Genomic DNA, 27,857 nt, shown 5'->3' with positions numbered 1-27,857 from the left:
CTGGCGAAAAAGGGACCAATGAGAAGCTTTGATAAAATTCGAATGATCTATGTAGCTATCTTCACACAAGTTCATTGAATAACTGAATAAACATAATTGAATAATTTTTGCCAAGGAACAGTTTCGATTGATGAGGAATGGGGCCAGCTTGTTCGCAACAAGCACATATATAAATAATTGAACGTTGTTTTCTTTCGCTACATAAGTCTAAGAATTTATTGTAGAACTTGTAAAATTTCAATATATATTCAGATTTACATGTCAAGATATCTCTCGTGTGATCGCACAGAATGTTACGCGCAATTTATCATTATGTTAAACGCATCAAGAACGCACGAAATTATATCTGGAAATAAATATAACGATTAATACTGTACCATCGCTTCCGAACGTAACGAGGTTATGTCTAATTGTCGAATAATCGTTTATGTACAAGTGTTTCATTTACTGGTCACTCTTACTTAGCGACGATTACAATAATAATCGGTGATTACTAGACTGTGGATTTTTTGCATTTACAAGTGGGTGAAATACAAACTAGTAATACTGTCATATTATTTCAGATTTATTTAAACGAAGAAATACGTTTTTATTCAATATCTTTTCTTTTTACAGTTGACTTTGAAATTAATAAAAGATCCACAGTCTAGTATTCACCTGCCGCGGAGGTCCGACACTGTCTTAATTTCGTACTTTCTTTTTCATAGGATAGTCCAAGGAATTCTGCGAATTTCAAACGTGTTTTCTAATGCTTCAGCAGACAATGTATTGTTAATAGCGTGGATACAATGTTTTCAATCAGATCTCAGTAACAGAGAAAAACGAGGACAGACGAAAGGGATGGTTACATGAGACGGTCACAAGAGGATGGAGGGGAAAAGAGAAAGAGCGAGGGAGCAGGAAGAAGGGAGTTTTATTCTCGATGTAAACCGTATAGAAAGAGGGCAAAACACACACATTTCTGAAAGTTCGATTAATGAAAAATGTTTGCACGAGTCGAGCAAATATTTATTTCCAGATCAGTCCATTTAATAGTTGGTGTCCGATGATTCCAATTCCGACAAAAAGTTCTCCATGGGTAGCCTTCGCTCATCCATTTCGTTGTTCCTTTGTTTGTGGCGGGCGGAGTATGCCGCGTCCCTTTGCAGATCCTGCGATCAAAATCAGCAGAATTGGTTCTACGTTCTGTATTATACATAGTTAAATTCTCATTCAAAATTCAGAACACTCAAAATACGATCGATGGAAATACGAATTAAAAGCAGTGTATCTAATAGGGATGGCGTGAATTATGAATTTTGGTGTGAATTCGTGATTTTCTTTTAATTTAATAAAATTGCGGGTTACTATATAGCATTTTTATCAAATTTATTAGATTTCCAAGACGTTTCTCTAATTGTTAAGTATACATATTGTAGATATTTGTATGTAAGCTGATTGAACCAATTCAATCGAGATGAAGAATTAGGATGACAGTGAGCAAATTCACTCTGGATTAGAAAATCACGATCACGACGTGAATGAAGGTCAAATCTCGACCGTGATCGTGATTCTGCGATCACTGTGATAAATAAATCTAGTCGAAGGCCTAATTGTACGCTCATGCGTATGACCGACCGGTCAGCTGACTGACATTTAAAAAGCGCGCGAACCGCCAATGTTCTCCAAAACGGAAGCCTAATTTACAAAATGATTCGTCAATAATTAATACTGTTCGAACAAAGAACAATTGAAAAGAGAATTCTTTATTGTCGCTATTAATTTCATGTACGCGATCAATTAATGTATCATACAATTAATGTCTAGGACGCATAAAGGCGGTCATACGTGCATGTTGAAATGCGACTAAGTAAGTATCAGTTAGTATGAATTTCTGTTGTTAGTATGAATGTCTTGTAAATGATTGTTCATTTCTTCTGTAGATTAATTGCAACTTTATATGAGGTGATCGAGAGTCAACGCTTGAATATTTGACTTTGTAATGTTTCCACCGTGATTGAACGGGATCTAATTGTAAGATGAAGAGGACTTACGTTATCGAGGAGAGACATCAACAGTTTCGACAGCGACAGCGAACTGTAAGGGATGCGATGTCTTTCTCCGAGCTCCCTGATGCAGTTCACGTTCCCTTCGCTGCCATCGCAACCCAGCTTGTATATGTTCGGAAACATCGTGCGTTTTCTCGACATCGATCCTCTGCACTCTATATGGAACGGGTGCTTTCTGGAAGGTTTCGAAGAAGACCGTATTTTAGTGTCGACGAAACGATATTACGCATATAATAATCGATGCTCGCGTGGGTGGCGGATGAGGAATTAATTAAAAGAGAAACGAACGTTGAGGAGCGTCGCTTGCCAGGAATTTTTTTCTTCTAGAAAAACATGATTCTCGAAATAGTCTCTAGGAATTCGAATCAGAAGTGGCGCTCCTCCAAGTTTTGAACAACCCTTCGACGACCCTACGAGCGTCAAGAGGGTGCACATGTGTACTTACTCGCAGTCAACCTCGTCTGCGAGCTTCTCGCCCCGGATGTGGAAGTAGCACAGGAAAATGGCGAGAACCACCATGCACCGTTGGACGTACACCACAGCCTAAACACAGAATTAATAGTCGCTCAATAGCTTGTCAACTAAAGGATGCTGCTAGTCAATAATATGTTATTGTAGAATTAAATTGTAAAATGGAGATTATGAAGTTTTCAGATTGTTAGTAGCTGCCTCTTGTTGTAGCAGATACTTTACTATCCCCTCTCATAAACCATTTTGAGAGGTCACGAACAAGTTGCTGGCAGTGAAGCTAATCAAATCTCATTTAAATTGTACGTGCGTAGATGGAAAAGACCGGTAACGTGACTTTTCTCACACCTGTTACTCTCCTGGCTTGGTTACTTAAAACCGTGCTAGGGTATCAAACCGGCGTTAGTTAGGTGGGGTCTCATAGACCCCAGAGATTTTAGATTGATTGTAACATTGTAACAACGCGTGACAGTTGTTAAGTATTTTTGAATAATAAAAATTTAATTTCGTATATCTGCGTTTTTACTCTGATAAATTACAAGCCTCTTAAGCAATACGTAACCTTATATTTATGAAAAAAGTATTTATTTCTATAATACAATATATTATTTCGGTGGGTCTGTGAGACCCCACCTTACCACTTACGACAACATTTGCCCACCTTACCAACGCCGGGTTAATAAAGAGTGAGGTGTTTTTCAAGTGTTGCGGTAACAATAACTCATGGTTTAGGTAGGACGACTGTACAAAGATGTGGTTTATGTGAGAACAGGCTGAAGACTGAAGACTAGAACGGGAAGATTTCTAAGGGATGTGAAAATTGTAGAGGAGGTGGTAAAGAATAGTGGGAGAAAATTGGGGGTGAGCTGTAGAAATAGTTCAGACGCTGTCTTAAATTCTAAAGACACTTCCGTGGGTCTCGCACTACTTTGCGTCTCAACATAAACAGTGCAAGTATTTCCAGAGTAAAGAGTTAAAGTGTTCTAAATGAAACGGGGTATATAGAAAAACGCTTTCTTGTTGCAGACTCCTCGATTGCAATTGCGAATCAGCTGCTCCGCACGGTCCGAAGAGAGTGATCGAAGGATCTACCTGTTGCAATAGCGAACAAAGAAGCGGGACAACAACGACCGCGAATAATCAATAAGCGTCCCGTAAATTCGCGCGTAACGAACCGGTCGAGTTCCGCTAAATTTCGCGAGTCTCGTTCCGCCAGGAAACGGGAACAGGGCATCGAGTATTTTCATTCAAAATCGATATATCAGATGCCCATTTATTTTCCAACGCGACGGGAGCGGAAAAAGGGAACGGTTGCGGTTGCAGTCGGTGTTGCAGTTGCATCAGCCAATTTGTGGCGAGTTTGTCCTCTCGTCGATGTGGCTCTCGTTACTTGCCGGAATCATCTATGTTGCGACACGCTTAACAATCCTGGCGCTCGGAAAATATCGCGCGGAGCAACCGCGTGGGACGTCTCGGAAGATTTAGGCGACCGCCTCTGTTTATGACAACACTGGGAACATTCGACCGTGGATAACGAGTAGATGTGTAACTTTTGCATTCTATCGGAGAAACAAGCGGCCGGAGTTACGATCACAGTTCCGCTCTTCGAAAGTTTCAAGACGATACCGTGCAAAACAACGAGCTTCAGAACTTCGGGGACACGTATTCGAGCTCGCCGGAGTCTGTCAATGGATTCGTTTCTTCGTATCGTGACTTCGATCACGATTTTATGCGCTCTACTACCCCTGACGTGCGGCAACTATTTATGAAACGTTGGAATTCTATGCAACCATTGCAAGAAAATGATAAGAAAATTACAGTGGCTCTAGAGCATGTCACCGTCATAATTAAACGGTGCCGAGCAGTTTGCGCGTCAAATCCGAATCACTCGATCAATTTCCAGCTCGCGACTCGGGTTTCCCGAGAGGATATTGCTAGAAGCATATCGGCGTTGGGAACGTGGAAGCGTTCGGTGCATCTTCGCATGCTACATGTCTGATATTATCGAGTGGGAAAAAGCACTGACGCAAACGTCCCATGAAAATAAAATCGTTTATGACAGACACTCGAAGAAAGTCGTAAAAAAGTGTGAAATTGACAACCGTGTGCAGTGTTCGACAGACACTGAAACTATGTATCAAAATTAGCTCTACGTTGACGCCGCAGTGGGACAAATGCCCGATCTTCTGCTAAAAATCATGTTCGGAAATAGATATGTATATCTCCTATATGTATATTCTTGTTCCAGAATTTTTACTGACAGTAATGATACCCAAATTAATCTATTTAGTTGCACAAACACTTTGAATCGTAACAAAATTCTAATAAAGCGTGCCAATCCCAGGTGAGCTTGAAAATGTATCGGGTGTTTGATCGTTTCGATTTAGATCTCAGAGACCGATTGCCGGTCTCGCGAGAAATCGGTGGAGGAAATCACCGATACGATCGTTATCGATGAAGCCTATATCGAACGATAGACACGTAGACTGTCTTGCTACGCGAGATAAGTTTTAACGTGTTTTCCGGGCTGGTTTTTTGCATATCGTCGCAATACGGATTATCATCGTGAAAATCAGTTCGTCGTGCCGCATATTAATACTCCCCTCGAATCGCGATCCGAACATTCATTTCGAACGGCAAGGTCGAACGCGTGACTTTTAAACCCTCCCACACTTCGTTTCTTTCACTGTCGTAATTTTCTTTTCCTAAACGATCTCTAATGGACCGTTGATGCTGTTCGTTTTACTCTGCGAACGAGTGTCCGAAAAAAGTGTTCATGCGTCACTGTACGCGCACGCTGCACTTTTGCAGAATATTATTTTGCAATCAGATACCTCAAGGCGCGCGAGATTAACACAGTTTACGAAAGCCGTCTATACAAACTCAATGATCGTTAGTTAAAGTCTCTGGGACCCGCCATTTTGTCGGGCGCCGTGGCTTTAGCGTAGAACGTGTCGTATCGCTATTCTAATTCGAGAATCGAATTTATCTTTCGGCCTGAAGTATTTCCATTTGATGTGGTCTTTTTAATTTTATCGATATAAAACTGATATAATACCTCGTACAATACTTTCAGTATATTTAAAATATTAAATACGTTTAGAGTAATTTATTGAATACAAATTTAATAATGCAACAAATATTTTGAATAATGGTATAAGAATATTAGTGGCGCCTCTCTCTCTCTCGGAGTCACCACTCGAGTGCTAAGGGTTAAATGTTCTTTCTGATAAAGTGCAATCATAGAAAATTCTGGTAGGAGTTAGAATGAGTCCTAAAAAGAGAAGAAAGGGAAACTGTAACGACAAAAATTGTCGGAGCAATGCAATATACTGTGAATAAGCGTCATTGCCATTCGGATTGGAGGATCCAGCATCGCGAGAACAGTGACTTTCGTAATTTCATGTCGCAGCGATGACGCCACCGGACGCAGGCGTGTATGTATTAACCCGGAATTTATCAAAGGAACCGCTGAATTTCGGGCAGATGGTAGGTGGTGACGTGCAACAACATCGCACACGGTTAATTTTAGTTAATTGGTGGCCATCCTAATTACGGAAATTATGCAAATGGATTGCCGATCGACCAGCGCGGCTCGAAAAAGCTTCCGGTCGCCCGCAGGCAGTTAATGTTTCGCCGTTTACACGGTTCTCCGGGAATTCGCGAGAGCAACAACCAACCGGTCCCAGAACTCATTCGGGTTCTACGGTTCTAACTGAAAAGCAAGATCGAGGCAATGCGCGAATCAATGGATGCAAACGTGGTGCAACTCCCACACGGGTTCGTACGTCGTGCATCAGCGGCAATATTTATTGTCAATCGTCGACGAACTCCTTCGACAGTTTGATTGTCGTCGGCAGCGAAACTATTTCCCTTAGACACGCATCGATAAACTGCAGTTCCCCCAAACCGCATTACTTAACTCTTTGACGCTTGACGCATTTGCGAGATTACTCCGCACTACGGCAAATGCGTTTCTCGAGCCGCGATGCACGTAATTTGTTGATTGCAGATCTGTATGTACATTCGTTTCCATATGGTAATATGGTATGCATAAAATTGATATTAACCCTTTCACTACCGTGGACGAGATATCTCGCTTACACGACGGCCATTTTTTTTGCAAACTATTGTTGGATGAGATTTTTTTCTGTGAGTTGTATTTTTGCATATCAGATCTTCTACATCGATTACAATTATTCCTCTGCATTCCATACAAAATAAACAATAAAAACTCTAATTGTGTAAAACATAGTATTTTCTATTTATCATTTTCAGAAAATATGGTTTATTTTATATTTATTGATACAAATTTTCATATGAAACACTTCGCGTCAATCATAAAGACACCCAAGATGTTTCGTCCAAAGCATTGTACGACAAATACATACCTAAGTCATGAAAACGAGATATCTCGTCGACTGTAACGAAAGGGTTAATATCAAGCATGTTTCAGAGGAGAAGCTGCGAGATATTTCTGACGGGTAATAAAAATCTCCAGCTACCAGGAACCAGAGTAAGTTTATCACGCGTATTATACGATTACACTGACGCGTGTTCTCCCGTATCGGCTTTATTTCGCGCCGGGAGATGGAAGGTAACATCTGGCCGCTTTCTAATTGAGAAACATTGCACGAGTGTTCGAAAACGAGTTTACGGTTACATGCTCGAACGTGTCACGGTGTGTTTGCCCTCTTTACATGGTGCCTCTCGCGTTCCTACCCCCTATTTCTTCATTAAGATATGCTCGAAGTACAATGTGCTCCTCTCTCCTCATGATTTCGTGTGCGAGCGACTCAAATTGGAATTTCAATCGACACGTCCATTTGTTATAAATCCTAATTGAAGGAATTCGTTGCGAACACAACGCGAAATCATAACGAAGTCGCGTAGATCGTTCTCGTGAAATCAAAGTACTAAAAATGGAGAAAAATTCCAGGTTCCGTGTTTCGCGGATTGCACTGTACGACGCACAAAGAACTCCGGGACAATCGTGGTAATGTGATTGTTCTGGAAAAAATAAATTTTTTCCATCAGAGCCAGTTAAATGGAAGTTTATCCTCTTGATTATTTGAATCGCTTGAAAATAACGTGTCCACACTCTGGTTTTCTTTCGACGCTTTCGCTTCCGTTTCGCCTACTCATTTTTCTCGCAAACGCATCAAATCCGCAATCTGATCGCACCATTCAATCTGGTTCGCAGTGGATGAATGTGTTCTGACGAGTTCCGAGGGAAGAAGCGAATGCGACGTCACCGTTCGCATAAGAATTTGTTCGTCGGAGGCTGATCTTATTTGGAAAGTTGTTTCAATTCTTCCGACACGACGCGAACAGTTTCGGACAGGCGCACAATTTAATTTAAGGTCGTCCGGGCATCGACTAAGTCGACCGTAAACACCGGTACCAGTAACAATCCGCAACAGAGAATTAATTATCGAAGGAACCCCTTTCCCGGTATCAATTACTGCGTTTTCGTGGAACCACGTCGTTGTTTGTCCGAGGGACGGCACACATTAACACGACACGATCGAACACCGTAAGAATAATGTCGCAGCTCATCGCTTCAATCGTGTAAAAGACAATTCCCCGAGGTGCTCTCAAACTTTTTGTCCTTGGACGAAAACGTTCGGGGGCGGGCAAGAGAGTTCGCGGAGAAATTTCTCGGAGACACGCCCTTTACCGATGGGACACACGTACGCCTCATAAAAATCTCGCTTTTCCATAATGTATCCGATATACGAACAAGATATTAAAAATGACCGTATCGATCAATTTCTTTTTTGCCAAACACTCGCGGGGCTTCGCACATTTATATTACTTTGACCATTTCTTTCGCAGGTTTTGCATCACGTTCGGATTCGGATTTCCCAAAGCTTTTATATCTGGTTACAGTCGCGCGATCGTTAACGCAGCATGTTCGATATGCGATGCAGGCTAATGATCACGTTCCGCGGACCTTGATGAACGCTCTATCGATCGTCGGCCGAGAAATTAACACTAAACGAAGCCTATCGACACGTTGACTGCCGAGCAATTACCCCCAAAATCGGAGTTTGTTTTTACAGGTTACTAAACATTCAGGTATTGTATGAAATTTGAAATTTGATGCATTTATGACAAAAATCAGTAGGCGAAACTTCAAGCAGTAAAAACATTAAAAAAATGTACAAATACAAGGAGTAAATCTTTATTTAGCTTCATTTCCATGCAAATGATGTATAAAACATGTCTGCGTCGATTCCAAGACACAGAGGCTAAATTTCTTTCTTGTTTTGATTATTTTATTAAATTGAATCTGATACACTTAGAGTCTTAAATTTTTCACATATATGTCCACTGCTTTAAATTGTACGTACCAATTTTTGTTATAAACGCATAAAGTCCGCAGTCTATATATCGGCTTCATATTTATAAAATGAAAGAGATCGTATAGAATGAAAATTGTCGAATTCGGAAGAAATGTTTGGTCATGCAAATGCTTACTATTATAAACGTCGAGTCGACTTTTTGTTCTATCGAATAAATTGCATCGATTGCCGTTTATCATGCCGGGTTATCACGTTAACAGGATTCAGTGAAGGCGTTCGTTCGCAATCGCGGATGTTTCCCGCCCACGCACCCTATTCTCCACCCCCGTCGAAGCAAAAGTGTAACACCGAACGGATCGCCCTAAGTTTTCGCGTTATGAGAACGGTCGCGTCGTTGCTGAGCAAAAATATTCCCGATCCCTCGTTTACTTAGCGACGAACTTCTTCGTCTTCTCGACGGAGAGAAGAATGATCGAGCTCTTCCTCTCTCGGACTCGATGTTCTATCGGTCGCAACTGAAACGAAACGGCGAAACAACAATAAGGGAATGGTGAGTTCTGTTTGGTTTTTGTTTCTGTAACTAATCAAACGCCTTTCAGGCGACGATGTGTGCCAAGGGGTGCGTAAACATTCGTGGGATCAATTTGCCTGCGTTGTTCAGGTGAATTCTCGCGAGTTCCCTCGACCTTTTACTGCCACGCGTGTAGTTACTGTCTAACGAGGCTTAAAGACTACAGAAGCCTGTTGTGTTCATTCAATAAGAAACTGGGAAAACAAAATGTGTCGTTACACTATGGACCTTCATGCACATTTCTGTTTTATAAATTGAATTTATGTATAAAATTTCTATTATTCTTAGTACACATTTTTAATGTTACTTTAACAGCAGAGGTCATTAGCAACATGGTATAGTTAAATCATATTTTTTTGATACAATTGATTCTAAAGTAATGGATCCCAATGTATGAAATAAATCAAAAAGAATAAGTTCAAAGTACAAACACACGGTGTATATTCCTAATATTTGATTACGAAGGAACCGAGAACTTTCTAACAGTCCTCGGATCGTAACAAAATGCATGTCTCGCTTCTGGAGCGCGATCAATTTTAATAAAAGCGTCTCCCGTCGGGAGCCGTGATCGTTTTAGGGAGTAGGTCTCATGTTAAACAACCCTGTATTGAAGATCGTGAATCCTCAAGGCTTCCATTCGACGACATCGTAGACGCTTGAAGAGCGTTGTCGAAGCCGAGGAACCCGCGAGCTGTAAATTATTAATTTACCTTTCTCGCGTTGCAAGAGAAGGGTGCAACCGAATGCACAAAGTATTAGGCAAAAGGTTATTAAGTCGCGGTGCTTTCCTCGAACGGAAGAAGAATTTCTGCCAGCCGAGATGGAATTACGATGGGGAACGGATGCTGGTTTAATAATGCTGTTGCGAAGGCGTTGATGTAACAAAAGGATCGGCAAACGAGGAGGAACCAGTTAGGAGAAAAGAAGATATTCTTTATCTTCTAAAAGGGTTTGAAATTTAGATGAGCGAATTAACAGGGGAGGGAAGTTACGGATAGGGAGCAGCGATGGGATCGAGCACCTCACACAAATTTTGACCTCGGTGCAATCAATGGCGAGAATGTTCAGAGATGTACAGACAAAATATTAACTCAAATCCCAATGTGCGCATTTCTGAAACTAAAAATAGTAACCAGTAAGTATACTGACTGAAAACCTCTCTGTTTCTGAACATAAGTCGAAGCTGAAGAAATGCGACTTACACGGATCGATCTCGGTCTCGATTCCATCGCTAATGGCGAGAATGCTCAGATATCCGGAAAATCTATTATTCAAAGCGTAGATTGTTCTTGTTGGGACATCCGAGGACGAGAGTTGTTCAGACAAGAGCGAGGAAACGTGGCGATCGCTCAAGACCCGGCAACATCTTCTTATCTCGATCCAGTCCGATGGTCGATCACCGACTTTATTTTCTCGCGAGATCAAACAGAAATAAGACAGCAGCGTAAATAATCAGGGAGAAGAGATAGAGACAGAGAGGGAGAGGTGGAGGACACGTGAGCAAAAACCGGAGGCGGAGAAGCGCCACGAACGCGCGATTTCACCCCCAACCACGGCCGGAATGTGGGACGCTCTGGCGTCTCTGCGTCTGCTGGCATACAAAAACCTCTTTTCTCTTCGGGTACCCGCAGTTTCTGCGTTCGTTGCGGCTTCTTTTCGAGCCAAATTCAACGCGTTTTCGTTCCCCGTCCACTCGAATTTAACCCGCCAGTGCATATCGACACGCGGCTTCCGGCCGCGGTGGACGCCGCCTTTTCCACTTAAACTGCGTCCGTAGCTGCGTCTTTAAACTCCATTTGCATCGGGCGATAACTTAGTTAATCCCCGCACGATCTAGTATTTTTAACTAATTTTATCATTTTTTCCCTAATTCGATAACACCCCTGTCGTTCGGAGAGGTTTATTTTTATGAAAAATGCGAGGTTTCTAGCTTTAAGAATTACGAAAGAATTCTTTCAAAATTGGACTCAACAGCTTGGGTTTTTTGTGACGTTAGAAGGATTAGTTTGCTAGCTAATAAAATTGTTATTGGTCGCAATTGCGAAGGAAAAAGAGGAGGTCACAATTTTTTAAATTTTTATCTGTGCCTCTAATGAAGGTAATTACGAATAGCTTTTTCGAAATTGGACTCAACAGAACAACAAAATTGTTATTGGTCGCAATTGCGAAGGAAAAAGTGAAGGCCACGACTTCCAAATTTCTCATCTATGCCTCTAATGAAAATTTAAAACATGTATTTTGTAAATCTAAGTAATTACGCGTGTAAATAAAACATGCGGACATATTGCTTCAATCGTTTCCGTCCACTTCACCCTATGAATCCGTCGCATTTCCGCCGTATGTTTCGATCGGTGTAATTATTATGGAAGCCGGAAAATCGGACAGACGGGATTACGCTCGTAAATAGTTATGGTCGCCGGCCCTGGTCGCTGTCGACTATAGTAATGAGCTACGACGGAAATCCTCGGCGCCACAACGCGCTCACTCGTACAATATCTAACGAAACTTATCCGTAACAGTATCGAAAGAGTACGAGACGAAAAGTGTCAGTGCCGCCGACTTGTAACAGCTATAAAAATTTATGATCCCGTAAGAAACGCGTTTTGTAATTTTGTATAAAGGACGGCATATTGAAACGGCGAATTGGTATCGTAAAATATATCGAACGGAATCGGAAGCGTTCCGCTACCGTCTTTCAATGCCGTGAACCAAGAACCGTTCTTCTTCCCGAAGCAATAACTCAAAACGACAATGGGACTGTCTCATTGTTGCGACAAATGAAATTTTATTTTATTAGGTTGGAGGGAAAGAAAGCATTTGAATCAATTTATAAAAATACATGTTTAATGTTACCAGCTTGTTGCCAGCTTTCAGATAACCTGTCAATTCCCGTTTCCCAATGTCACACCAGCGACATGCGTTTTTGATTTACAAGCAAAACTAATACTCCAACCTAATATAATATTAAAGTGCTTTAATGTTGTAACTTCAAAATCGCTCACAGATGCAAGATAACAGGTATCAGTCGTCAGATCATCGACCCACGAATCTACTCGTTCACTGGTCTTGATTATCAAAAATTGAGAATAACTTGATGAATTCTAAATAACTAAACAAAGAAGGGAGATGCGTATCCCGCGTAGAATATATGGATTATACGGGCGGTATCTTTCCAACGAGATGTGTCGCGTCCTTATCGAAAACGGTGCTTCCCCCACGTGTTCTTTTGCGACAGATATCAGATACCATTTACAATCGCCGAAGGGTGTACGAGGGAAACGGAGGGATCGTTTCAGCGAACTGTTGCGGCCCACTTTGTCAATGATTCCTGTGGTACAGTGTTTTATCGAGTTCGCGAACACCGATAACGCGACTCTATTCGACAACGATGCAATTAGTTGCGAAAAGTTCGCCACTTCTTACTATGCTCTGCCATTCCAGTCCAAGGTTTGCCAAACTGTGTGACAATTCGTCTCTCTTTGTGTCTTCCTCTTTATTCTTTGTGTCAGACGCACTGTTCATCCCGGATAACTAATTATATTAGACTGCGGATGCGTATGCAATTTGAAGAAAGTGCGATCAAATGTGCCCGTAACTATGAAAGTGGTCCAAGTCATACATTTCTTGTTGCTTGTTTAAAGGAAAAGGATGTTAACACTAAACGATTCCCATATAATGTTGAAAATATAAAAATTACATTGAATCAATTTAGTTTCACTCTTTGCACTCGGAGCTATTTTAACTTGAAAATGAAACATTTCTTCCGATCTAGAATATCTTCATTCTCTATAATTTTTTTAATTTAATGGATATGAAATTGACATACTACCTCATACAATACTTAAATGTTTAGTAATTGATTAAATCGAATTGTTAAATAAAAAGAGTTCAATTATATTCGTGTTTTGTAACCGTCGTCGCAGTTCAGTTACCTGGGATTCAAATAAATTTCCTGAACAGTCGACGTCGTGGCTCGACGAAATTGTAAGACCTTTTCAGAACGAATGTACGCTATTTCAATAATTTCCTCGAGTTTTTATATCGCGATTCCGGGTTCAATTGTGACTCTGCGTCACCTTCGAACTTCCCGGCTTTCTTGTGTCGATATTGCATATTTATGCATGCCCGCTCGAGAAATGGGAATCAATGATCGAAATAACCACGAATTCTCATTTTCGTGGTGTCATTCATACGTTCCGCGGTAGTTCCGATAGATATTTAGAGCGTTTCCTGCGCGATTCAATTCGATCCGGCAACCGATGAATTATCGCCGAGCGTATTTTATCTCGCCATAACGTTCTCCGGAGTGTCGTGGCCCGTCCGACGGAATGGAAATAAGCGCATCGAAATTTCTCGTTCTCGAGTAAATAAAAATAGATCTCTGTCTTTTACGATCCTCCCCGGAGGATGATCGTTCCCGATGACGCGACAGTCGCGCGAACGATTGCTTTGCCGGCGAACGCGTCGAATTATCTAATAGAAATATTTCTTTTCAAACAGGACCGACTCTGTTCTATTCCGATTCGAAGTGCGAAATGTTCGTGCTCGATTCCTTGTTGTATTTTAATACGAGATCGGGCACGAACTTTTTCACTGACCTAACAGTTGGGATTTGTTTGCAGTAGTCGGGTCGTGCAGCAGTCGCTTGCAACGATCATCCTTGTGGATCTCGTTAGACTAACAGCTTGAACAGTGCGCAAGAGTTCGAAAGTAATTAATAGACTGCTGATCTGAAAGTTCGACAGAATTTAATATCATTTTTTTTATTTCTTTTGAATCCACAGAGATATTACACTTGCAATGACTAAACCAAAAAAGTTATCGTTTTTTAAATAAAACTCAACCAAAACTAGAATTATCGAACAATATACTAGTTATAAAAATAGTAAGAATAGTGGGAGGTAATCCTTATTTTGCGGGGTCTTTACTCGAAGCATTCGCTCCATAGAAATCCACAATACTAAGGAAATCGAGTTCCAGTTTCACCCTAACGCGATATTTAATTTAGAAACCGCGAATGTACGTCGCGTGCATGTAAATGCGAAAAATATTGGAACACAAAAAAGGCTGTAACTCGAACATAGGGTCGTGTCCGACACAGGTACGTGCGTAAACTTTTCTTGCTGTTTTCACGTACTGAATTCACTCGCGCACGCTGCGAAAATCCCTCAATAAATTGGCTTCGTGTATATCTGCGCACATTCGAAACGAGTATACTAAAATCCAGTTACTTGTTCGTTCTACCAATGACCGAACTTTTCTGAAAGCATTCTCATCTATTAATTCTACGGACTAATTGAGCCGGTGCCGAGGAAAGCGCGCGAAACTTCAAAATCGATCCGAAGACATTAGGAACCGGGTCAGAGCTGCTCTAAAAGCTCTGAAAATGGACAACGGTATTCTACGATGGAGAAAGGACGACAGGCGAAATGTTTGTGCTCGTCGTAACCCTCGTGCACGTCACACCTCTGTTTCCCTTCGCCCTCAACCCCGGACGCTATACTTTAAAGCAAATTAGGCGCGCCGCGTGCCCGCGGCCTGCAACCACGAAATCGTTCGCGTTAACCAATACACACATACTCTCGGTTACGTCTTCCGCGAGGATTCTACACGGAACGGTGTTCGATTTCCCGAAGATGTTGAGTGCCCGACAAATACCCGGCGAAACTCCGCGGGGATCGAATGCTTTTTCTAATTGGAAAAGGGGAACACCGTGTAAAACTATTAGGCTTGGCGGAATCAATCATCATCCGAAACGGTGACTCGCTGGCCAAAGTAATTCACCCTTCGCGAAACACGTCGGGCTGCAGTCGACGTTAACATTGTGCACTTTACGCGAGCTTCGTTTTGTAATTTTTCTATCGAGCAACTTCGTTTTGGAATTATGGAGACGGATCGCCGCGATGCGTTCGCTCCAGACGATTACTTAGCGAAACTACTTATGACATTAACGTCTTATCCTCGGCGTGACTGGTGCGTGAAGGATTAATACACACTTTGACTACCGAGACGGCAACCTCAACAATTTTGCGATGGCGAAGCAATTTACTGAATAAATGTTTCTGGGAGGATTTTCACAAGGAGCTTTACGTACTATTTTTAGTATACGTTTTCTCTGAGAATACTGGAGAGAGGATGTGAGTACTTGAGGAATCTAGACGTGTTTCACAGCAAATCAAGCGATCGCTAAGTATAAGAACAGATCTTGGAATCTTCAAGTAGGAACGACCAAGAAAATGGACCAAAATATAGACAAAGAAATAGTTTTTTAACACGTTCTTCATCCGAGAATCGCCTGATAAAGGTACACAGGACAATTGGAAATGATCAGAAACTTCCAGGCTAGAAAATGGACAAGAGGACCGCGAGTTATTAAAGAATACATTGGTTTCTAACTGGCAGCACTCCGTGCAAGAACGTTGAAGTGAAAAGACATGCAAGACCCGCAAAAGTGATGAAAAATACGTAGATCGACCAGCTAAAATTCCCACAAGACTTACAAGAACTTTTTAGAAGAATATACAGCAAGACCGGAAATAATCGAGAACCGGATATGGTCGCGAACGTTGTTGCGATCACTCCAGGTAGAATAAAGTGGCGAAATGGGTGTCACTCACCGTGGTCATCTCGAGGATGGGGTAATCGGAGTTGGACGAAGCACGTGGACCCGGCGTCAAGTCCTTCGGTGTCTTTTCCGGTGGATGGTAGAGCGTAGCAGGTGTGAAGAGTTGGTACCAGTTGGTCAGCGTGCGAATGAAGAAGAGTGGTAGTCACGAGTCACGAGTTTAGCGGATTCGAGCGGTTTGGCGGATTCTTTTCACGATTCTGTCTCGTCCGACGAAGAGAGAGGGGGTTGGTTTGGTACCGCGGGAGCCTCTGAGTTTGGAGGTCAGAGGGCGAGTGATTGGTGGAGCTTGCGCGAGCCACATTTATACTGCAACCACTCGCCCCTCTTCGACGGCGTTCTTCTGTGCCACCAAGAGGCCCCCCCTCTGTATCCGCCCGTACCCGATGTACCCACCACCGACGTGTTCCTCCTCCACGTTGTTAACGGCCGCCCCGTGTATATTCTACACCCTTTCCCTCACTCTCTCTCTCTCTCTCACACACCCTCTCTCCGTTTCTCTCTTTCGCTTTCTTTCCCTCTGTGTTTCTCTTTCCATCATTTCCCGTTACGTCATTGGAGCGAGTCTCCACCCCGGAACGATGATATCACAGAAACTACGTCGATGGAACCGCGACGACCGCCAAGAAAAACTGCTTTCGGCAGCCCCTTACGTAGATTCATGAATGAAAGTTCGTGAATGGAGCCACGCCACCAGCCTGCAGCCCAGTTCGACCATCCCGCGAACACTTTCTCCAGTTTGTTTTACTATCGAACGATCGACGTCGTTGTTTCACCAATTTTTCTACCAGCCCCGAAGTGCGTCACCGATTGTCCAGAATCTCCAGGACTCGTAACAAGAGGGGGGCGGTGAGTTCTGTTTGATTGTATTGGATTTCTGCTCGTTCAGAGACTTCGTAGTTTCTGACTTCATACTTGAACCCTTTGGCACCGTAAAAATCCCACCGCAACGCAAATTAATGTCCAACCATGAGAAAAAAATAGAATGAAGCAAGGATATAAATTGAATTTGAAAAATTGGGTTGGAATAGTTGCGAGCACTGGTGTCTAGAATTGAACTGGGCCAATCAATCTTGGGACCCAGCAAACTAAATTGTTTGCCATTTTTGTCAAGCCCATTACTGATTCAACACTAAACCTACCGCGGTCAAACGGCCGGTTTCTTATTTTACAATTTTACTGAAATTACAGAGATGCCTTCGTGGAAAGTTGTTGATAACAGTTTGAAAATTCCTACAAATCAATGAGCAATGACTACACTGCGGATTTTTATGCATTGATGAAGAAATTGGCTGGGTGAAATGTGAAATAATGAAAGTTTAGGAAAATCTAAGAATATTGTTACGATGTTTTCAATGTAAACAATTTATTAAGGGATGGAGCGAGTCTTTATTCAACTCCTGTTGCCCACAATCGTGGCAAAACATTTTTATTAGGTTGGAGGGAAAGTTCCGTCGTATTTTAAATAAGTCACAGGTGAGTCATTGAGAAACAGGAATTGACAGGTTATCCGAAAGATGTCAACAAGTTGTTACAAATAATGGAAATAATATCGTTGAATAATGTCAACCATATATTTTTATTTTGCATAAAGATCCGCAGTTTAGTAACGACAGGTGAACGGTGAACCGAACGGTTCGTGTGAAAAATCAAGGATCCCATTTTTCCCCGAAAAAGTCAAGCACATCGGCACATCGTTCACCGGAGAATTGTGACCAGACACCTTCGAGAGCCTAGTATAATTGTAGTGATTGCACGCGGGCAATGTTGTTGCTCGTTAACTCTCAGCACAGAAATATTGATTTTTTGGAAACTTTATCTGTATCCGCGGATTCCATGCGACGAACTTTCCTCCCACGATTGTTCTGTTCGTTGTAAATGTATATATATATCCTGCCATTTTACGATGTTTATGTGCTAGAGCATGAATGTGCATATATATTCGTATACTCACGGATGAAAATACCCTATATCAGCTACTTTATTGACTTGCACATTATTCGCAATATCAATCGTGACGTCATTCAGGCTCCTCCATCAACGAGCTCTCTGGAACTCTAACCAGAACAAGATACAATGGTTTACAATATTTTCCCCAGACTGAATGATGCGATACCATTCATGACGTTGTTCAGGCTCTTCCATCATCGCGTCCTATCAATTTCTAAGCATGAAAAGCTGCGATATTGTCATTAACACTAAAGTTTAGTGACTAAACCTACCGATCAAGATGATCGGTTCCAGATATTTTATTTTACGATTATTCATATAATAAAAATAATTTTCATAGGAAATGATTGTATAGATATCTTTAGTGGAGTACATATTACGATAGGAGCTGCACAAAGTCTAAATGAAATCAATCTTGTCACTTGTATAAGGGAACATGTATCAGTTACTTTCAAGGTTCGGTAGGTTTAGTGTTAAGGGGGGAGACTCGTTTCTAGGATTGCAAGGGACCGGGATGCGCCTTCTAATTTCTCGATAATGCAAAGATCGGGTTTTTCAGCAGTCAAAAGCGCTAGATAAAAGATCAATCTACGCCGCAGTCGCGTTATGATTCCTATTTTCACGTTTACGAGGCAAAATTTGCATTATTCGGCAGCGTGTAGCGGTCGCAGCTTTATGGAAACAGCTTTATACTTCCGAATAATGCAAATTACGCCTCATAAACGTAAAAATAGGAAATTTGGGGACGACTGCGGCTTTTATTTAACGCTTTTGACTACTGAAAAACTCCATCTTTGCATTATCGAGAAATAAGAAGGCGCATCCGGCACCCTTGCAAACCTGAAAACGATTCTATTCCCTTAATGGCTGGTCTGCAAATCTTAGGCATTGTTCAAAATTCAGAAAGTAGATATAAAATATACAGTGAGGGACGAAGGTATTCGTACACCCTTTAAAACTGAATAACTTTTTTATAATTGTACCAAACAACCTAATTTTTTTATAATCAATTGGAAGCATTGGTTTACGACATGATATGCAAAAAAGATTTTCCAAAAATTAAATTTACAAGGTTACATGCAAAAATAAAAAAGGGATTTTTTAAAACTTTTTATATTTGGGCACTTAATGAAAATTTAAAATATATGTTTTGTAGATCTATGTTAGTTATACTCATGCTGAAAATTCTGTGGATTCTGTGGATTTTAAGCAGAAACTGATCAAAAGTCGTGTAACACTACTATTTTACCATTTTTAACCGCTTGTTGCTTATGTGTATGTTAATCGATTTCGATGAAATTTTCAGCATGTGTATAACTAACATAGATCTACAAAACATATATTTTAAATTTTCATGAAGGGCCCAAATAAAACAGTTTTAAAAAATCCCTTTTTTATTTTTGCATGTAACCTTGTAAATTATAATTTTTGGGAAATCTTTTTTTCATACCATTTCGTAAACCAATGCTTCTAATTGATTATAAAAAATCAGGTCGTTTGGTACAATTATAAAAAAGTTATTCTGTTTTAAAGGGTGTACGAATACTTTCGTCCGTCGCAGCTTTATGCTTCCGAATAATGCAAATTACGTCTCGTAAACGTAAAAATAGGATTTTTGAGGACGATTGTGGCCTAGATTGATCTTTTATGTAGCGTTTTTGACTACTGCAAACCCCCATCATTATCGAGAAATGAGAAGGCCCTTAAACTTTATCTTACCAAGCACAGCCTTCATTTTTCCAAATTTTTGCGTACCACGTTACAAATGTGAATAAACGATCGTTCAATTATCGGCAGCTGTTCTCCATTACGACTTCGGTCTCTTCAGTTTTCTGTTCTGGAACGAACAACAATGATCGCCGGTATGCGACGGCAGGAATTTTTCCATGACATTTCGAGCTAGCTTATCCTGTCGCATCCACCGTCGCTGATGGATTGATGTTACAGCGTATAGTTTTCAACCGAATTAAAAGGACAACGTGTGCGCTCCAGTAGCGTCGCAGCTCGCAGATTCTCGTTGCCGATGATTGAAGGGAAAAGTTGCGGGTGTGAGAGCATAGTTTGACATTGGGAAGATAGTCTTCGGGGCACAATGCGTGTCGCCGAGCTTCGCAGGAATGCTCATTGTTGTAAATGATTACGCCTGCGAGCCCTGCCCTTAACGATAATGTTCGTCCTACACGATACATCCGCGACCGTCCCTTATTTTGCATCTACAAACGAAACATCATCAAAAAATTATTCTGTGACGAATTTCTTGGGAACAATCCTTCATATCTACATTGTCTGCCTCTTTGATGCATTTACGACAACAATCAGTAGGTGCAATTCGAAGCGGTAAACAGATTGAAAGAATTTAATTAGAATTTATTCAGGATATTTTCAAATATTGTAAAAGAATGGAACTTCTGTTTGATACTAAGAATAATTAAAAGTTGGTTCCAAATGCAACAATAACAATTATTCTGTGAGGTGTAGAATATAATTTTGCAATGGATCGACAATTTAGAGGATCGCGGGACCACTCTGCCAAGTATCCTTTCACCAGGACCATAAATGTCTCGCACCGAAACTGTATCAGAAAGATAGTGCTCGGCTTTTTACAGATGGAGAAGAGAGGAAATATTGAGAAGGTTGCTTGAATAATCTTTGGGAACGGCTGCGATTGATTTTCAGAGCATTCGTACGTACTCCAAGCATTGTGTTTCGGTATATTAAGATCGTTTCGGATTCGCTTGAGTGTAAGAGACCTTCTCCTACTTTATTTCCCTCCGTTGCATTCCACCATCTCGCGGTTTCCATCCATCATCTATTAATCTAGCCGACGGTAATACATTATTTTGCTTGTTATAGAATTGACTCATCTATTTCTTCAGAGATACCTAGAAACGTTCGATTTTACTTCGACATTGGAGCACGCTAATAAATGGCGTCCCAATTTTGAAACCGAAATCATGATTGATAAATTCTATGATAAACAGGTTGCTCGAGCTTTATTGCTGAGTAAAGCTGTCTCTTACCTAGTTCGTTTCTCATGGACATTCGTAATGGCTTCGTTATGTTGTATTATCTAGCTGTCCCAATTTTTGCCCGGTACAATAACGATTATAGCAACAACGTCTTTACTACACCACAGATACAGAAAAGATTACAGAATACCTGACCTGGATAGAACAAATAAAACATGATAAAATATCAATAAATGTTTCAAACAACGGTAAGAAGGTAATGAAATAGAAACGTGTCTAGATAAACGCCTCTGCAGAGGAAGAAGGTCTAAACAATAATACATTCCGTGGCTAAAGGTACGTGTCCATCTGAGAGTAAAACTATCGCTTATTGAGGGTGTTAGCAGAAACTAATTTTAGTCCAGCACTTTCTCTTTTTGGAACATTTCTTTTTTCTTCTTAAGCACGTGGCAACAATTAAATCCATTCTGTTCACGAGTATTCTTATAACCATCGAAATTCATCTTCGAGCTACACGCGTGAAATTCAAATAGCCATATACCCGAGAGTACTTTGCGAGGAATGACTCTCACGTCAATCTCCGAGAGCAGAACATTACTGAAGAACTCTCAAATGGACACGCAAATTCAGACAGAAACTCTCGAATGGACACGTACCTTTATATTAAACAAACCCGTTTGCAAGTTCTCACAATGAATAAATTTCTCTCGCAGCTTTTGCAAGAGATAGCCACAGTTGTTGTCGCTGCCAGTGTCGATCCGATCGAGACTTACTCACAGCTGATAACACGCGCATCGCATTGGTATCAGCATCGAGGAATACACTCGAGAAATTACCGGCGATGGTTAACGAACGTAAGAATTACAGCAGCGAGACTTTTTTCAGAAATAATTAACCCACAACGCGCGCGCGTGGGTCTCATTAAAACCGACAGGCAAGACTTGGCAGGTAGGTGTCTGTGTAATGCGAAAAAGCCGTCGTTCGCTTCGTCTTGGCATCTTTTTTTCTATGAATAATACGGCGAATCCTCGTTTTCCTTCGGTTCTACCTTTAATTTTCACGTGCAGCGAAACTCGCATTGTTTGCTGACACGATCCCGGCAACAGAACGTCGCGGAGGTGCAATGTTAACCTAGATATTATGTTGCAGGTCCGTGGGACGCAGATTTCGTGCATTTGCATTGATCGAAGAAGGATCGACCGGTGCGGTGGCTAGAATGGAATGTAATTCTTGAATGATAAAAATGATCAATTTAAAATACTTACAATGGAAGTTACCGAACCGTAACATGCCGATTTTATTGAATACCTCCGAAACTGTTAGGCCTAGACGAAAATTTCAAAATCTAGTTTGTGTGTCTTTGAATGACCAATTTTTTAGTGTTAACTTATATAAAAAAAAATAACTTTTGTTTGCGAAATTTTGCTAGAAAACATTACAATTTTTTCATGAACATATTTCTTAAACAAATTATGTTTCTAAAAATCAGTTTAGGCTAAAAGATTCTAAGACGCGCGAACTGGATTTTGAAATTTTCATTTAGGCCTAATAGTTGCGGAGATATTTAATAAAACGGATTTTTCACCCCAACTTTCAGGGCTATTGTCACCCCCTTAACATATTCATGACATTCGTCGGCAGCTATAAAAAGATAGTTCTATATAACGTCCCTTGTTAGGTCCCAAACTAGAAAAATAATATTTCGAGACATAATCTTGAGTACTTCCTTTCTGGATAAAGAGAGATTTCACGAGAAAAGGAACCGAATTTATTTGCACACCTAACAGATCCTCTAGTTTCGCTCATTTTCGCACGGTATCCGGGGCGATGAAAACGTAACGAGCTTTCTTACTCTGCTCCGCCACGGAAAAAATAACAGAACCGTACGAAGAAAGGGTAACGACCAGCGCCGTCGGCGCAATTAATTTCCGATTATCCGAGCTCCGATGCGATCGAGAAGGTGAGAAAACAGAAAAGCGACAGAACGCAAGAAATCGAGAAGAAAGCGAGCGCGCGGCGCGCGACGTCGCGACGTGAAGGTAAGGACGACAGACGTCGCGGCGCCTCCGTGACCAAGGATTCGCGTAATTCGGCATTTATCACCACTATGTGACACGCGAAACCGATTACGTCGGGAGAGAAATTGCTCCGAGTCGTTAACCTCTTCCCACGAAACCAATTTCGGCATTTGCTCCCCTTAAATTAATAAACCTGCTACCGAAAAATCTATAGAAATAGGTCAAGTGCGATCACTATACCAGCTGGTTTCGAATCGAGAAGTATGCGTGGGTCGCAAGGCACTTGGGTGAACGAGAAACAACTTTGCTATTTTACTCGCCGTTTATACTTTCTACGCGGACCACCGAAATCGCCAACGATTCGACGCGCTTCCGGAAGCTGTAACGCAGGCATATCAAACGCATTTATCACCAAGGGCCTCATTAAGTATTATAAATTAATTCGAGGGCCGCAATAAAAACAAGAGACTGGAAATAAAGAAGAAACACATTTTTTTTATTAACACTTTACCTACCGGAAGCCTATTAATATTTCAATAATTTTGCTGTACCAAAAGAAAGCATAAAAATTTTCTTCCACATTGCAATCTTAACTGAAACTATTATATGACGTTGTGGAGGGTGACTTGTTAGTTCACAATGAAAATTGCTGTTACTATTGATGGTTTCATTAAAAAGTGTTTAGCCATAGATTTTTCAAAATTATGCAATAATCACCGGTCGGTAATGTGTTAACATTACAGTTACACATACAAAATAACATAGTACAAACACAACAATATTACAAAAATACATATGAAGTACAAAAGTTGTTTTTTTTCAAGTTTACGTTTACTGGAGGTATACTTTATTTGAATAAAGCTATTTTATTGTTTTGTTTCGAAGAAACTTTGCAACGGTTTTCAGTAACCAAATTTTCTAAATTCGGTTGAATTTGTTGAGTTGTAATTATTTTTGAAATTGATTACACACGCTGTTCTGTTAATCTTGACCTTTTCTCAGTTTTATTAACTTTTAACGTTGAAATTAGTGAACATAGCATAGCAGTGCACATAGCTGAAATACGCGTAATTGCACATAACATATTGGGAAACCGATCGACAGATAAATAATTGTAAAAATCTGGAATCCCATCATATATTTTTAGTTTCAATAAGGAATCACACTGCATTTCGATTAATTCCAGTTAAAATTGTTAGCAACTGTTGGTTTTGGGAAGAAAAAGGCATATATCTTTTGAACGATATTTATTGTATATGTAGATTCTCTCTCTTCGAAAGCTAGGCTTTGACTGACTTGGTTCTGTATGTTTTCAAACCTAAGATATCGCGAAGTTTAATGTAACATATACGGTTCCTGGAATGTATATACAATAGTTCTCGCAACACTATTCATTTCTTTATTATGCGTCATATACGCATATATCAACAGCAACAGTTTCAAAGTTTTTGGTCGGGCCGCAGAGTACTTGTCGACGGGCCGCGTGTTTGACATGCCTGCTGTAACGGATGCCATAAGCGGAATAAGAGCGGATTGATTAACGCGTTTGTTACATTATTTCGTTCCAAGTCATTATTAGACTGCGGATTTTTATGAAGAAATTGGATGAAATATTAGGTTGTCCCAAAAGTTCTTTCCGTTCTTGATTAATGTGGTAAGTTCAAATTCAGAGTAGTTTTTAAGAAAACTAATGGTATGATTAAGAAAGGAGAAGCTTAAGGAATAATAAAACATTAACGAACAGGAGATTGTGTCGTTTGTGTATGCTGATGTTATCTAACAATATGAAATGTGGACGCAGTGAAAGAAACTTTTAGGACAACCTGATAAAATAGTAAAAGATTAAAAAGTCGAAGAACGTTGTTAGGTTGTTCCGAATGTGAATGAGAATTTCGAATTTTTCTGCGGCAATATTTTGATTCGTATTTCATAAGAAGATACGTTGCATTTGGTTAAATTGTTGTAACGTGTTAAATTCTCAGTGAGCGTTCCTTTCGGTTTTCGTTCGCAGAAAATCGTGTGACGCCGAATATCATCTACCGTTTCTGACTACTGTCAACCGTGCCCATTTATTGCGAACACAGAAGATACCACGGTATTATCTCCTGTTGATCGATCTCGCTGAAATCCGTGTAATCGAAACACGTATTTATCGAGGGTAACGCCAGTAGATACTGCCGATAATGAACAGACGCGCGAGTTAAAACGGTGTCGGCGCGGCGCGGCGGGTCAAGCTAATTCCCTCGGACTGTACTCGAGAGCGAAAAATGTTATCCTTGAGGGTACATCAATTCACTTTTTCGATTGCTTCTTGCCTGACGCTCGCTTTCTTGTCTCTGCTACCGAATGCCGTGCGCTCTGATAGGATTAACAGTCTACATATCTCGAAATCGATGGGAGTGTGAGATGGACCAACGTCACAGTGCGGTGTTACGAAGTTACAGGGAAATCAGATTGAGGGGGCGTTTTATCGTTTAGATTGGTAACGTTGGCTACGGTCAGTTCTCGTTTCTGGTACCATGCTGTACAACAGGGTGTATAAAAAATAATGGTCATCCGTCCTAGGGGTGAATCTACACCTCTGGATCGGTGGACATTTGTAAGAGATACTTGCCGCAAAATTGTCTACAACAAAGAAAATTGTTGTTAAAGTTTTTTTTTACATCAACGCCTTCTACTGATCGAGAAGAGATAAAGTTTGAAAGGAGCCATATGTCGCAAACAAATAGTTATTGATATATTAGCTGTTGAAGTTTTTGCAAAATTTGATTGTGTGGAATTATACGTATAGACAAAAGCCTACTACTACAGTTCACACGTCCGTGTCAATGAGACAGAACATGATCGTGTGCGTGCCTCGAGAAAAACGAAATTTAAAGGGACATTCGTCGCTAGGCCCGTACCAAGTCATCGTCTCCCTGCCCATTCAAATCGTCAATGTGAAATTGAGAATTTGAAGTTAATAATTCTAATCCTACATTATTAAAAATTTTATTACAAATTTTTCAGGGTCTCCTATTCCTTCGGCGGATCCACAGCACACTACCATTTACGCCGATTTGTCTTAGTAGTTGTGCCTGTCTTCCTGGCTCAATGTGGGCATAATTTCCGATACAGTTTCTCACATATGTCCATTTTATTTCTAACCACTTCAAATGCGTTTGAAATCCTGTCTTTTATATCATCTATTTAAGAATGTAACAGCTATTATATCAATAACTATTTGTTTGCGACATATGGCCCCTTTCAAACATTTTCTCTTTTCGATGAGTAGAAGGCGTTGATGTAAAAAAAAACTTTAACAACAATTTTGTTTGTTACAAACAATTTTGCGGCAAATTTCTCTTACAAATGTCCACCGATCCAGAGGTGTAGATTCACCTCTAGGACGATTGACCATTACTTTTTATACGTACCATTACGTTATTTAAAAATAATATTATCGAATGAAATGCGAAGCAGAGATTGTTTTCGTTGACCAAGCCAAGTCTATTAAAATCCACTTTCATCCCCCTTTATGTTCTTCCCTTCTATATAATTTCTTGAAAAATTGAATGGCGCAGGAAACGGTGTTACGAAAACAGTCTATAGTTTCCGGAAGATGCGACTCGATGAAACGGAGCTTTTTACGCAGCCAATTTGCTCGAGGATCCGCAGGTCAGAGCTAAATGTGAACCTTTGAATTTTCCTCGATCGCAGTTTCTTAGCGAGCTTCGTTGGATCTCTCAGTTTTCGATGTCCAGACAGTTGTTTATTCGAGGGGAAAGGGGTGGTGGATGACGCAAAATCCTACCAAGATAAAAAGCAAGAGGAGGGTGTTCTGTTTTCCAGCGTGTGTAGGATAGGAGCGGAATTTCTCCTGGCGCCTACTGGTACACAACCGGACACGTAAATTTCGCGATTACGAGGTGTCGGGTGCGAATCGATTGGAAAAAATCGCACGGCTATTATCCGCGTAATGATTCACGGTAAGCGGGATAATAAAAAAACGAGACGGAACGTGACGCCGTCGATTTCGAGGGAAATTATACGCTGCCATTAACCGAGCGATTCTTCTCCCGAAGATCTATGAATGTCAGACAAGAATATGGGCGCCAACAACCTACGCTCTCTCTAGCCTCTCCCTTTTAATCCCCGACTCCTTCTCCCTTCCTATCTTTCTCCTCGATCGGGAGGAGTACGAACAAAAAAAAAGACACGAGAATATTGTATTGCATTTCGTCCATCTCCACCGAGCGCGGCCATTTCTCGAAAAATCTCGAGCGAAATACGAGACCGTATACTCGGTGGAAGCAGAACTGGCTGCCAGCAAAAAGAATAGAATAGAACACCGTTGAAACGGTACGACTGACGTATTAAAAAGTTCATTCGGTTTGCTACCGTGGCCGCTCGTCGACCAACACCCCGAGCAGTTTCAGCGACTCGCTGCGCACCCGAGAAAAGCATTAAAATGCCTGTTACCTTCGTTACTTTATGATAGATCCATTTACCTTCGAAAGAAAAGTCAAAATCACGCAGGGAAATTGATACCCGAGAGGATTCCAGGCTTTATCCGGAATCGATTTTTCGGGGCACTTAGGTTTTAAAAGAAACAAGAAAGCCAATACGTCAACTCGGATAACATTGACCCGATTTTACGGGGAACCGTCGAGTGAAATTTACAATGCGTTCCCGTGGGAATTTTTGAACGTTTCAGAACTCGAATTCAAGCTGAAATGTCGTATTTTACGATGAGTATAGTTAAGTCCGAAGGAAAAGTCGATATTCTATTGAAAAATCGTGAAATCCTCATCGATGTCTATGAAAAAGATGATTGCATTTTGAGGTGTTCAGAGAAATCGATTTCGGAATGTGGTTGCATGGGAATTTTTGAAGTTTTGAGAGCTCAAATTAAAGCTAG

The 27,857-nt window shown here is 40.9% G+C and overlaps 2 protein-coding genes and 1 long non-coding RNA gene across 3 annotated transcripts; 1 reads left to right on the top strand and 2 right to left on the bottom strand.

Annotated features, from left to right (window-relative positions):
• The first annotated feature begins 75 nt into the window (after window positions 1-75).
• Window positions 76-3,234, top strand: LOC143221768 (uncharacterized). Its single transcript, XR_013011850.1, has 3 exons — window positions 76-399; window positions 708-1,849; window positions 1,923-3,234. It is a non-coding gene; the product is annotated as an uncharacterized LOC143221768 (long non-coding RNA).
• On the bottom strand, window positions 742-16,310 carry LOC143221766 (uncharacterized). The gene is made up of 4 exons (XM_076447255.1): window positions 16,013-16,310; window positions 2,494-2,591; window positions 2,034-2,223; window positions 742-1,151 (listed from the first exon to the last, which is right to left on the bottom strand). Exons 1-4 carry the CDS (start codon window positions 16,019-16,021, stop codon window positions 1,029-1,031), a joined length of 420 nt encoding a protein of 139 aa, XP_076303370.1. The 5' UTR covers window positions 16,022-16,310; the 3' UTR covers window positions 742-1,028.
• Window positions 16,311-19,449: 3,139 nt separating this feature from the next.
• Window positions 19,450-22,277, bottom strand: LOC143207251 (uncharacterized). The gene is made up of 3 exons (XM_076420464.1): window positions 20,991-22,277; window positions 20,662-20,852; window positions 19,450-20,183 (listed from the first exon to the last, which is right to left on the bottom strand). Exons 2-3 carry the CDS (start codon window positions 20,770-20,772, stop codon window positions 19,875-19,877), a joined length of 420 nt encoding a protein of 139 aa, XP_076276579.1. The 5' UTR covers window positions 20,773-20,852; window positions 20,991-22,277; the 3' UTR covers window positions 19,450-19,874.
• Window positions 22,278-27,857: the final 5,580 nt, after the last annotated feature.

Source organism: Lasioglossum baleicum, chromosome 3, assembly GCF_051020765.1.
Source record: "Lasioglossum baleicum chromosome 3, iyLasBale1, whole genome shotgun sequence".
NCBI lineage: Eukaryota > Metazoa > Arthropoda > Insecta > Hymenoptera > Halictidae > Lasioglossum > Lasioglossum baleicum.
The sequence above is the reverse complement of the archived record's forward strand: the minus strand, read 5'-3'. Positions and strand labels throughout refer to the sequence as shown.

Excerpts from the sequence above, each read along its gene's own strand:
- LOC143221766 (XM_076447255.1), bottom strand. Across the intron at positions 2,224-2,493 it reads GCAGACGAGGTTGACTGCGA|AAAGCACCCGTTCCATATAG; the intron begins GTAAGTACACAT and ends GAAACCTTCCAG. Across the intron at positions 1,152-2,033 it reads TGATGTCTCTCCTCGATAAC|GATCTGCAAAGGGACGCGGC; the intron begins GTAAGTCCTCTT and ends TTTTGATCGCAG.
- LOC143207251 (XM_076420464.1), bottom strand. The coding sequence starts at position 20,772 with ATGGAAACCGCGAGATGGTGGAATGCAACGGAGGGAAATAAAGTAGGA. Across the intron at positions 20,184-20,661 it reads ACCGAAACACAATGCTTGGA|ATGCAAAATAAGGGACGGTC; the intron begins GTACGTACGAAT and ends TTTCGTTTGTAG.